Genomic DNA, 13,231 nt, shown 5'->3' on the forward strand with positions numbered 1-13,231 from the left:
GAACAGAGGGGCTAACAGGGGTATGACCTCAACCCTGCTTTCCCTAACTCTTCCATCTTCCAGAACCCAAAATGGCTCCTATCATGCCATTTAAATTGGCTCCAAATTTTCCTTCACTTCCCCCTAGTTGTCCCAAGATCTCCTCATCCTCAGAAGTCTCCCTATTAAGATTAAGACCCTGTGCCCCCTAGGGCCGGTGCTGTAGCTGTACCCATCCCCTTAGGACCCAAGGACATCTGCCTTCTTCCCAGACTGAGTGGCATAGCAGTGAGACCAGGGTAGGGATCACTTCCTCTGTGAGGATACAATACCAACATAGCAAAAACCACAGGGAGCCCGGAAGACCTTACAAGTCATTGTCCTTTATTTTCTTACCATAAGATGAAATTTCAATTGCAAAGAAACATGTACAGAGCAGACAGATGAGGGGTCCTTGATCATAGTGGTCAGAACCAGGTGGGATGGGCCTGCCCCGCCTTCTCCAGCATGTCCCTCCCTCACCACACCTTGGCCCTTAGCCATTACCCAGGCAGAAACTGAGAAACTGGAGGGGAGAGGAGACCACTTCATTGACCAGGGAGTGGACAGACAAGGCCTTGGCTGCTAAGATTGACCCAATATGATCTAGTTGGGCACATGGGTCCTCAGTGTCCTTATCTGTTAAGTGGGCTACAGTGCCTGCTAGGGAATGGAGAAGAGCGTGCAGCCATAGGCCTCCTAACTGTCCTGCCACTTCTAAGAACCTGAAGAATGTATCTCTCGGTTTATGTTCACAAGGTCAAGGGCACAGTGGTGGAGCCACTCTGGCCTGATGAATGGACCAACCTAGGGAGCTGAATTCAAGATGCCAACCCCTGAGCTGACTATGCTCTGAGTTGTCCTTGGGCTGAAGCACAAGCATCATCAGGTCAATAAGGAAAGAAGACTATGTGTAGGGTCACACAGTGAGCCTGTTCAGGTTGTCCAGGCTCTGACCAAATGCAGCCAGCCAGCATATCATAAGCCAGGGCAGGAATGGCCTCCTTGATCATGATGTGAACTAGGGCGAGCCAAGCCCCTGCATACTCAGCATGGGCGTCTGTCCCAGGACTGCTCCACATCCAGCTGCTTCCCTCCTTGGACACGGTGCTGCGGATAGCTGAATGCTCTTTAATAAACACATTCCTCAAATCTACACTGCAAGGGGAGCTGGAGAACTGAAAAAAAAAAACTATCCAGTCAAGGCCATGCTAGATGGGCAGACCAAGTAGAGCTAGATAATGGTGTGAACTTTTCTTCCACCACAAAACGGCCTTCATTCTGCTACAGCAAACCTACTAAAGAAAGCCTCTCTGGTGAACAGGCACTTCCAGCATCCTGAACTACATCTCTGCTTCAAAGCTCATCCACATGTGCTCATGGGCTTTGGATGTTGGGAAAGAGCTCAGGCCAGGTAGACACAGCAGTGCTGTCTACAATGTTCCTTCTAGAACCTGTGGTATGTCCACACTTAATGAGTCCCCGTAACTGTCCCTTCCTTGCCACTTGACATACGTGGTCACTGAGGCCCCAGCATTGGGACAATTTCAAGGTCCTATAGTGAGTCTAAGGGCATAGGTCCTGGAGATAAGTCAGACCAAAGGCAAATGTTGGGGGACCTCCTCTCCCTCAAAGGGTCTTTGGGGACAAGATGCCTACTCAAGGAAGGTCATGATCAAAGGCACAAAGCAACAACAGCAGAATCCCAGGCACCTGAGGTGGGTGACTTGCTGGGCAACTTTGGGATGAGGGGGACTTCCTAGCACTCTCTGAGGGGACAATAGCAGGTGAGCTCCTCCCTTTCACCCCTCTATGATGGGAATGGAATGAGGTGCTGAGTTGGTAAATCTTGATCCCCAGGAAGCTCTGAGACCAGGAAACAGAAAGAAAGACAGTGATATTGCTGCCCCGGACAAGGCGGGACCACTCAGGTCAGGCAGGTCTTGGGGAGTGACTTTGGTCAGCTTGTCAGAGCATCTACAATATGATTTCAGCCCTCCCCTCCCTCCGCCCATCCCTGCCCCACCCCCACATGGATGCCTAGGCCAAGCCTCCTCTATTTGGGCTTCATCTCCACCCTGGAGTTGAGGTCATCAGCATCCAGGTCATACTCCTCCACCTGGCCACTGGTCCACACCTTCAGGCGGTCTGTGAGGTCGCTGCTGCGTGGGGCCAGGATGAAGTCATAGATCAGCACTGCCAGGGCACCCCCAATGAATGGCCCCACCCAGAAAATCTAGGAAAGAAGCATGAGAGTTTAGAGGACAGCTGGCCACACCACCCGTCCTCCCCATTGGGATCTCCCTGCATCTGCCTTGAGTCAGAATCAGACAGACCAGGCCCCTACTTTTCTGATTCCAGTGCCTCTCAGTGTAGGCCCATATTGGGGTGCGTAGTAGGGACATGTCCTGGCCTCTGTACCCAGCTCAGGCATCTCTGTAGCAGCCTGTTCCTGAGGATGGCTAGTACTACTACTCCCTTCCCCCAGTCTCAGAAGGTTCCCAGAGATGGGCAAGTCTAATAGAAGGGTGGCCAGGAGCACACAGACCAACAGTAATTAGAGCAAAAACCTACGCAATGTTTCCTCTGCTCAGAGCTCTGCTTGCAGACATGGGTGCTCTCCTGATCCTAAAAGCCCTGGGAGAGACAACTCTCCTAAGTCTGCTTCATTCACAGCCTGAGAAACCAAGGCACAGAGCCTGCCTGAGGTTGTTAAATCCCAAGGTGACAGAGCCAGATTCGACCCCACTCTCCGCTGCGTTGTTAGGATAATAGGGAAGAGTAGCCCCCAGGGCAGTAGGTTTGAGCCCCCAAAGTGGAGAAGAAACACAAATCTTTTCATGATGTGAAGCCCCTGCCTCATCTCAGGCTTTGGTTTCTTGATTTCCTCTGCCCTGCGTGTCTCCCAGAATCCCAGTGAGGGGAAAATACGCCTCAAGGGTGGGGTAGAACTCTCTTGGACCATGTGCCTGGCTGCCCAAGGTGACTTACCCAGTGGTTTGAGAAGTTTCGGGTGATCACAGCAGAGCCAAATGACCGGGCAGGGTTGATCCCACAGCCAGTGTAGTCGATCTGGAGGGGAGCATATAAAGAACAAGAGTGTAAAGAAAGTGGCAGAGAGGCTATGGAGGAGAAAGAGTAGAGAAAGGGAAAGTCAACCCCCCCCAGAGGAGAAAGCAGCATGATCAGAGGTTCTTGTGTCCTTTTCCTGGCATCCCCACCCCCCTACTCATCAATCCCTGATGTGGGCCTCACCCCCACCATGGCACCAACCTAGGAATTGCCCTACTTACCGCCAGCAGGTGCCCCAGGGCCACAGAAAAACCAATGGCAAGCGGGGCTGAGCCACCTAAGTCACGGCGCCTCCGGTCGGTGGTGGCCAGCACGCACAGCACCAGCTGCAGGGTGCCGATGATCTCAATGCCCAGACCCTGGCCAGAGTTCACACCATGAGCCAGCTGCAAGGGAGAAAAGCAAGAAGGCCCAGTGAGTTGGGCAGGAGGCGATTGTAACAGGCACCAATAGACAATCTTCAACCCTTTCTTAGCGTTTTACTCAGATTCTGAGTGACTCCAGAGGGGGCCAGACATGTGCAACAGGTAATGAAAATCAGCCCTGGTACCCTCCGACACCTGTTGATCCTCTAGCTTGATCCTGTCTAGCCCCTATACATTTGGCTCAGAGGCCTGGCGTGAAGCAGGGCCTCCTTGTTGGCTACATGGAGTGCTCAGTATTACAGGTGAGAGGCAAGCCTCACACATGGGAGGTGGTCAGGGACACCCATAGAATAGAAGCATGGGTAGGGGGGCCCAACTGGAGATACTGCTTCATCCTTTCAAGTCCAAAGCTTTCCCTATCTCCTTCTCCTCTCCCCCTCTGTATCTTCTCTCTTTTCTGTTTCCTCTCCTGGCCCCGGCACTGCCTTCCCTCTCTTTGGCTACATGGGCCCCACCACTGTAGCCTGGCTGCCCCTGCGCTTAAGCCACTTTTGGAAACATGACTCATGGAAAAAGAAGGGAATGAGAACTGCCATGAAGTCACTGGAGTCCTACCATCCCTGAGGCTGCAGTGAGAAGACCCCTCCCAGGGGATCCATACAGCTGCTCCAGAAAGGGGCTGGGGCCAAGTGTACCCCACAGGGGGAGCTGGGCCATGTTGGTGAAGATGCCGGTCCAGTCCCGGTTTGCTCTGCCTCCCAGGAGGGACAGCTGAGTCCTAACAAGCTGACACTAAAGGCTCACTCCCAGTTTCCCAACTGAGTAGTGGTATCTCCCAGGCCACCAGGCATTCTTCAGGGTCCTAGGTGGGAGGCACACCTCCACTCCTTGAGGGGTTTTCCAAGTTTGGCCCTGAGGCCCTCTCACAAGAACAATTCTCTTCCCGCCTTTGTCTGCTGTGCGGGCTCTCAGGGAATGACTCACATCCCCTCCGCTGCCTTGAAGCCCCAGCTTTGGGCCTTTCCTGGCCAACCCCATATGTGTGTCCCCTATAACCACTGAGCCTTCTGGGACAATGCCCAATTATCATCCCACTGCTAAATCAAGCAATAGAGGCAGAATCCCTGTGTTCAGGTTCTTACTCTTCTACATGTTGGCTCCATAAACATGGCTTTCTCTGAGCCTCAGATTCTCCATCTGCAAAATGGGTTCAAGGTTTCAGCTCTGTCTAAACTCTAGATTCTAGAGCCTCCAGGAGACTCAAAGGCCACGTGGCTGTCTCAGGCATTTGGAGAGGGTGACAGAAGTGAGGTGGGGATGGGCATAAGGATAGCTGCATCAGCTGGCAGAGGCTGTCTAAAGCTGGGAAGTCTTGACGGAGGAACAACTGGAAGGCCATGCTGGCCATCTCGTCTTCTGCCTGGAAGGCTGTGGCCCTCATTTAAATTCATGGCTTCCCTCCCTCTGTCTCCTCTACTCTCTTGGGATGGCCTAATTGCTAGCTGGCAGGAGTACTGAGATGAGCACTTCCTCACCAATTAATGGAGCTGTCCCTAAGTCTCCTACTCATATCCAATCTCTACCCTGCCCTTCACAGATAAAGCAAATGCCAGTTCATCTATTCCCATTGTTCTTAACCAGGGTTGAATCCCAGGCCATACCTGAGGTACCACTTTCTACACAAAGCAGAGCAGGCCTAGAGGTCTGAGTCCTCAGGAAGCCTGGGAACTCCAGAAGGTACTCACTCCTGACTGCCGAAAGCCATGAGGCTGGAAGCCTTTCCTTCTAATGCCCACATCTACTACCAGCCCCAGTAATCACCAGCTCCCCCCATCCCACCCTCCCCCCCACGCCCACCTCGATTTCTACAGCAGCTAATGACCAATGCTTTTTCCACTGCCTAGTGCACTTGAACTGCTTACATCTGGGAAAACAGTAAGAAGGTTAGAAACGGTAAAGGTCTGCAGAAGCGGCATGTCCAGGAAAGAGCAGGTTAGAAAAGTCAAACCAAGGCATAGTGTACAGCCCATTACATTTCAAACAACTGCTTTAATAGTGCCAATCCCAGTGACGGCCATTTATCACAGGAAAGAACCCAAGCATGCACATGTGTGCAGAGTTTTGCCTGGATTTTCACTGGTTAAAGTTGAAACAGCAACCGAGAGTTTGGTGAATGTAGGTATGAGCAGCAGAAGAAGCCGTGCTGCTCTGCTGAAGCATCCAAAGGCTCCCAGTCTTTGGGCCCAGGTGAGCTCATGGCTAAAGCCACCATTCAGACATACCAGCTCTGGGTTTTCTATGGGACTTGGCTTCTTTCTGCTCCCACTTGTCACACCCTCATGGAATCACCTGAGCGGTTGAGAAGAGGAATTCATCTGCTACCTAGCTGGGTTTTGTCCCTCCTAGCCTGGGAAGCCTTACCAGGTCTCTGCAAACTTCCAAGGAAAGGCCCACTGTTCAAGACAAAAGGCGTTGAAAGTACACATTTTCCAGAACTTTCAGCCTCTTTAAGGCAGCTGACTCCACCAAGCTCTTAGGGTGAAGGGCCTACGATTTTCCTGTTTAGCTGGGAGATGGCCGGCCATCCAATATCCTTTGAGACTCACATGTAAAACGACAGAGCAAGCACCTATACTCGAGGAGGAGGCTGTAAGGCCAGGAGCCTCACCTCAGGGTTTGTCACCCCAAGTTCATAGGCTAATGTGCTGGCTACCAAGGGACCAGACTGCTCCCAGCTTGGAATGGGTTGCTGGCAGGAGGTGAGTATGTCCCAGTCCAGGATTGACCTTTCCATACCATGCTACCTGAGTCTTCCCTGCCACTTGCAGGCAAGCCACCCAGGACAGCTCACAAAGTCCCCCTGTGCCCCACTCTTGGGGAGCAGCAGAGTCTTGAGCTAGGCCTGGCCGAGGTTCTGCTCTCAAGGAACAGCTTAAGAGACATGGCTGTCTGCCACCACACTATCTCCAGTACTCTGCCCTGGCCTGCCAGGGAGCAGCGGGCACCACCTTGTCACCTCTCAGTCAGCACTTACAGGTGCACATAACTCAGTGTACAGCTACAGGGGTTTGTGGCCCATCTTGGGGTGTGTCTGCATGTACTCTGGGTGCTTCTCGTTCCTTCTCTTTTGTTAGACCTGAACAGGTTTATTACAGAATAATTAAATGATTGAAGAACTATAAAAATATTAGACCTATAGGCAATAAAATCATTGTTTAGACTAAAAGTTAATCATTAAAAAGTGGACAGTTACAAGAATCCATCAACCTATTCCCAAAGTGAATGTTTTTTTTAATAACCATCCCCTTGGAAACTGATAGACTGAGGCAGTCAAAAAGGCTAATAGCATAAACAGGAAGGAATTAAGCCACGTAGCTAGCAATACTTGATTAAAGTAGGGAAAACCCCACACCTTGGGATTAGTCTTTTGAAGTCCCCAAGGGAAAGAAAAGACAAGCACTCCCCAGCAAAGCCTGAGATTTGCAGTGACTCAAGTCACCATGTCCTCCTCAAGCATGCTCCACAGGGCAGGGGGCTCTGTGCAGCACCAAGTCCCAGATGGCTTCTGTGTGTTTGCACTGGTGTGTCTGAAGGCGTTGCTGAATGCGTCACTGTGTCCCTGCGTCCCTCCTCATGCTTCACACCCTCAGGGGTGGTGCCACTGCTAGCTGGAGAAGGGAGGGAAGTGGACGAGGAAGCGACCCCTCAAGTGAGAAAGCAGCTGGTCTCAAAGGCCCTTTATTTGCTCCCAGAACCATTTTATCTTTCTGACAAGAAACAATACACAAAGCAATGGTTTCCAACTTCCTCTCCTCCTTTTCCTTACTGCAGGGCAGGGAGAGGAAGGGGCTCCAGTGAGGAGCCTCCCCCCTCCCCCCTGGGCCCCCAGATCCGAGCAGTGTTGAGAGTATGTTCTGTGCCCCGTGTCATGTATGTGCATGGGTGTGTACATGTTAGTTCAGCATGTGTGCACTTTGGAGGGTTGGGAGACAGAAGGCTTGGAGCATAGTCCCTCCTTGACATTACCCCCTTGACAAGGGTCCACACCTTGGTTGGGTCTCAGTTTTCCCAACAACAGAATGGAGGCATTGGTCTAGACTTTAGTCCCAGGCAGCCTTCAGGTTCCTCCTTGCCTGAAATCTGTAGCCCTCTAGCCAGCACCCAGAAACTCGAGTACAAGTCTCCATTCTCAGTGTAACTCAAAGTCTGTGTCACAGAACATCTTGCCCACCACCTACACTGCACCTCCATACAGTCAGGCTCTGCCTGAGCAGAGCAGCTTCCTTGTCAGTTGAATCCAACCTACATATTTCTAGAGATAGGGGGACTCATCCGTTTGGAGGAAGCTGCTTCCTGAGTTTAAACCAAAACAAAACAAAACAAAACACCAAACAAGCAAATAAACAAACAAAAACGTCTATGTACAGAGCAGAACCTCCCCTCCGGAGAGGCTTGACTGGGATTTCAGGACCCTGGGATGGGGGTGGGGGCTGATCATGCCTGCCCATTGTCTTTGGTCAATGGGCTTTAGTCTGGGTCTCAAGGATTCTCAGGAACATTAGCTGCTTGGGTGCGTAAGGGTAGCCCCTGCTCATCCCATCCAGGCACCACCTTACTGTGGTGGAGGAGCCCCGCTAGTGTCCAAGAAAAGGCCCAGACGGAGGAGCCCCTGGTCACCATGGAGCCTCAAGGACATTTTCCAGCCAGTATCTGCAAGTATGAGGCTCAAGTGTCAACTGTTCAGGAGTCCTGAGACCTACATGCATTTCTAAATGGTAAGGACGGGAGTTCCCACGACCTGAGTTCCCAGGGGACTGCCGCAAGCAAGAACCTAAGGCTCTACTGTCACCATGAATGACACCCTGAGTGTGTGTGTGGCAGCACTGGGGTAGTGTGAGGCTTGGTGGTTTGCAGTTGAGGACACCCTGAGTGTGGCCCTAGAGAGAGTACAGCTGTGTAGCTTCCAGATGAGCTGCTGAAGGCTGCTCAGGCTAGAGAGGGGAACACCAGGGCAGAGAGGCTGAGGCTGGGGTGAGGGGGGTGGGGGCAGCTTTCCTCAGATGCCACCTGCGTATACTCTCTTGGAGTACTTTTTCTCAAATATTTGTCCCAGATAGACTCTGGTTTAGGACAGGTGGTCCACATCAGCTGTGCTGCTCATCAGATGCTGTGGAGAACCAGGCCTCAGAATTTTGTGAGCAGGGATGTCTACTCTGCCATAAAGCTCCACCTCTAGATGCTTTTCCCCACTGCCCTTTCTCTCCTAGGTTCTGGCTGGAAACAATAATTACAGGTCCCAGTTGCGCTGTTATACCCAGCCCCCAGCTCTGTCTCTGGCCACGCTGGACTCGGCCAGGGCATTGGGAATTCATACTTCTTTCCATAGCCCATTCCTATGTAAGTCCTGATGGAGACAGCAGGGGCCTCGTCCCTGGCAGGCCTACAGGTAAGAAAGATCCTCTCTCCTCATTGTTTGGGACACCAAACACCCAAGAAACTGGGAGAAGAGTGGAAATTTAGAGCCAAGATATATACATTCTAATATAGCAGGTGGCAGCATTTCCAAGCATTTGGGTCCTCAATCAATAGGACTAAGAGATGACCCTGAAGAGAACAGGGATGCCCTCTTCCTGAATCCTCAGGTAGCTAGACTGGGAGGCTCTGGGAACACAGTCCCCTCCAGACACACTCAGAAACCAGCCCGAGTCCAGAGCTCCTACCGCCTTCAGAGTCCAGGCTTCTATCATGCCCCAAGTCTCCCCAAACTCAATGGCCACCTCTCGTCCATGGCCTCCCTTGCCTTTTGCTTGAGTTCTACCCAGAAGCCCCTTCTCAGTCCATATTTGGGTTCTTACAGGACCACCTCCTTGCAGCTCTCCTGGCTCTCCCATCCTTCCAGTTCAAAAGTTTCCTGGCCCACCCTGACACCTCTTATCTTACCTGCCTCCTGCCTGGTATCACAGGCAGCTGTGCTGCTTATCTGGCCTCAGGCCCATAAGCTGCCCAGTGCAGGGAGCCTGGCTGACCCAACCTTACCCTCAGCACCCAACAGCCCCAGTCATTTCTGAAGGATGAGGGCCAGAGAGGGAAGAATGAAAACAGCCGGGATGCCAGGACTCTAAGGCCCCAGCATCCTCTACTTTCCAAAGCCATCCACACCCTTTTATATCCTGTTCATGGTTCACGGGTGGGAATTAGGGCCATCTAAGCCCCATCAATTTCATGGTGCAATATAGGGTGCAGGTGGCTGATCCTGGGCAGGGAACCTCAGAGCCTCCAATCAAGAGTGAAAATTAGGCTCCAGCTCTTTAACCCAGAAGGAACCAACAGACTTATAAGAGGCCTGTGGTCTCTCTAGGGCGTTTCCTGAGCCCCAGCTTAGTCAGGAGAGAGTTGTCCCCACCATGTCCTCAGGGGACACCCCCTGACTCACCCAACCACTTCCTGCCACTTTTCTCTCTATTTTCTTTGGAAATCTCCATGCCAACAACTCACCCCACCCAGGTTTTGGCAGCAGGGTGGGAGTAGAAGCAGAGGAGCTGCGAGAGCCTTCCCCTGGGACACAAAGGAGTGACTGCCACCTGTTCCACTGACTGCTTGTCCCTCTAAGGCATCGAGGACCATCCCCCAGTGTCTCCAGGTCCAGGATTCAGTGCCTAAGGAGAGCCATTTGGCTGGGGGCCAGACTATGAACTGCATGCCAAAGGTCCATGGTATGGACCGGTAGTAGGAACCGCAGCACAATGTTTGGTCCCTTCCATGTGGCATTTCACTGAGGATTCTCTTAGCCAAGGCCTTCTAGGGTTGGTAATTAGCTCCGACCAACAATATAAGCTGGTAGCATGTGTGTAGCAGAAACATCATCAGAACCTAAGGCCCATCTCGAACCTCAGGATACTCGGCTCCAAGAAGACTCAGTGGTTAACAACAAACAGGCTTCAGGCTAAGGTGACTGTCCCCAAGCTGTCCCCCCATGAGCCTGAAGCCCCTTCTCCTTCAGCTGTATCCTGACTGACACAGATACTGGGGCAACTCTGGAAAATAGAGGGTGCAGAAGCCGAGGTGGGGTTTAGCAGATTCAGGTGCCACCAAAGCAATCACATTCTGCCTCTGTTTTGGATGACATATTAGACAATGCAAAGCCTTTGTCAGCAAGGGCAAAGGTCTTGCCTGTCACTTGACTTGGAAGGGACAAGAGCTAGGAGTCTCTGTCACCTCTTTCCCACAGGGGCCCTTCATCACTTCCATCCTCCCCAGCCCCCACCTCAGTGAGAACTTGAGCCTTCTCAGAGGAATTCAGCAAGGCACCTAGCCCTGCTCCTATTGGAGAGACTGAAGTCTAGAGGGACACGGCCTGTCTAATGCTGCTCCCTGTGCCCGATGCAGCCAAGTTTTCTCCTGCTAAAGTCTAAACTCCAGTCTCAGGGCTAATCTTCAATCTCCAGTTGAGCAGAGGTTGACTTAAAAGTGTGATCCAGAGATGTCACTATGACACAGAAGTACTCATCCCTGCAGTGGGGCCACATCAGCTGCCCTCTGCACCAGACTTTTACCTCCATCCCCGTCTGCATCTCCAGGACCTGCACTTTAGCTGGAAAGTGAAAGGAGTCTACTCACCCATAACCATTCAACTCACGAGAGCCCTGGACCGCTCCCTTGCTCCTGTCCCCATGCACCTGCCCTGCCGGGGTCCAGCCAGCTTCGTTTCTCTGGGGCTGGTTTCTCTACTCTGCCTTTAGTCTTTGCCTCTAGTGAGGGATTCCAGCCTATTCCCCTCTGAGACACCTTCCACCCTTACTCAGACACTCCCACTAAACTTGTCCCCATTAAACCGAAGTGCACTTGGCATAGACACTGAGCTAATAAGAAGCTGGAAAAAAATCTGTGACCAGGCAGCCACCATCCGCCACTTAGCAGTGTGGAGTAGCCCAGGGGCAGTTATTTTGAACAGTTGTCACCATCTGCTTATCATTCAAGCCAGGAACTATGGGCACAAGTGGTTACACACTCAAATGCAGCAGCAACTTGAAAATGGCTTACACAGTTCAGGACCCAGGTGGGCATGTGTACCCCTCTACTTCCACCTCCACACATAAGCATGCACGCCACACCGTTCAGTGGCCAAGGACCGGAGACCTGAGCCTTCTCCTGAACTGCTATCTAGAAGACTCTTCCAACAACTCCGGAGAGTTTTGTTCCTTCACTTTTGTCTAATTATTGAGGGCAGGGGAATGAAAGGGGGCTGTCTCCCGTCTTTCTGGGAAAGTTGATTTGGAGACCTGAGTGCAGATCGGGGCTGCCCAGAAGTCCAGGCAACTTCACAAGGAGATCACACTCAGATTCTTGCAAAAAATGGCTTTCAAACATGTGGATCTGGAGAAAGTGGACTTGGGACAGTAGGTAGAGGTTGCCTCGGGCACAGAGCTGCCAAGGAGGGAAGTGGCTTCTTAGGTAGGACACAGGAGGGTCAGGAAACTCCAGAGGAGGGGTGAGGAACTGCTGGCACGCAGCTTGCTGCCCCCTCAGCTCATTCCTGGCAGTAGATACTCTGCAGGGGACTTTGGCACAACCATTAGTATCTAGCTCTCCCATGCCCACAGCACCTGGCAGCAAACAGACCCTACAACAGAGCTGAGTTCCAGCCCCAGCTCTCGGCATGACACCAGAAACCCTCATCTTTCTCTCTGTTCCTCAGTGTCCCCATTGCACAGTAGGCAAATTGAGCCAGTGCCTTCCTATAGACCACCCCCGAAGCCTGGGATACCCCACTCACGTCATTGCGGCCAAGTGAGTTCTCAGGGAGGGAGGAGGTGATGCCCGAGAGGATGGCAGTGGCGACGATGGCCCCCACACACTGGGCGATGATGTACATGACAGCCCTGAGGATGCTGATCTGACAGCTGAGCAGTAGCCCCAGTGTGACAGCTGGGTTGAGGTGAGCACCGCTGATGTGACCCACACTTTGGGCCAGAGTGGCAATGCTCAGACCAAAAGCCAGCGACACCTTCACGTTGTCCTGGACCAGTGTCTGGTTCCTCTCCAGTGGGTAATTGAAGCCTAGGGCAGAGCCGATACTGATGAAGACGAAGAGGGTCATGGCCAGGAACTCGGCCACGACAGCCCTCCAGAAGAGCTTCTTCTTGAATTCGCTGGCCATGCTGGAAGGGGGCTCGACTTAACTGCTGGATGCCTGGTGCTCAACTCCCTCCAAGCGCTGAGCCACAGCCTGGGCCGGGCCTATTTATAGGGCTGGGTGGGGGGGAGCACAAAGGGAGGAAGGCCTCTCCTTGCTCCTGGCCCGCCCCACACCACACGGGCCTCCTCTGCGATGGATGCAGACAGGGCTCTGCTGTCTGCCTGCCAACTTTTTCCTTCCTCCTCTCCCCCTCCTGCCCTCCCTTGTTCCCTCCACCCGCCTCAGCCCTGGGCCCTGCCCAGCCCGAGGAGGCAGGCAGGAGGCAGCCGTTGCTCTAATAGGCTTTGGGAAATTCTTCCAAGCTGGCCCTTCTCAGGGGGCCAAAGAAATCCAGGTGTCCCCGCCCAGCCTGCAAAGCTCAAGGGTGCCTGAGGGCAGAGCCAGGCACTCTAGAGGGGGTGGGGAATAGGGGTTGACTGGACTCTCAGGATGGACGTTGCCCTCCTTGGAGGTGGCACCCAAACCCGCCTGCCTGTCCCATCCCACTCTGAGCAGTTACTAATCTGAAGTCCCAAGGTTCTGAGAGCCAGTCTGGCCTCCAGTGTCCTGGCCTGGGCCAAGCAGCTGCATATCACTTTGG

General features: G+C 52.7%; 1 protein-coding gene across 1 annotated transcript; it reads right to left on the bottom strand.

Annotated features, from left to right (window-relative positions):
- Window positions 1-342: 342 nt before the first annotated feature.
- On the bottom strand, window positions 343-12,751 carry Aqp1 (aquaporin 1 (Colton blood group)). The gene is made up of 4 exons (XM_027429696.2): window positions 12,229-12,751; window positions 3,312-3,476; window positions 3,010-3,090; window positions 343-2,254 (listed from the first exon to the last, which is right to left on the bottom strand). Exons 1-4 carry the CDS (start codon window positions 12,610-12,612, stop codon window positions 2,075-2,077), a joined length of 810 nt encoding a protein of 269 aa, XP_027285497.1. The 5' UTR covers window positions 12,613-12,751; the 3' UTR covers window positions 343-2,074.
- Between the last annotated feature and the right edge of the window lie 480 nt (window positions 12,752-13,231).

This window comes from Cricetulus griseus, chromosome 8 (genome assembly GCF_003668045.3).
Source record: "Cricetulus griseus strain 17A/GY chromosome 8, alternate assembly CriGri-PICRH-1.0, whole genome shotgun sequence".
Lineage (NCBI taxonomy): Eukaryota > Metazoa > Chordata > Mammalia > Rodentia > Cricetidae > Cricetulus > Cricetulus griseus.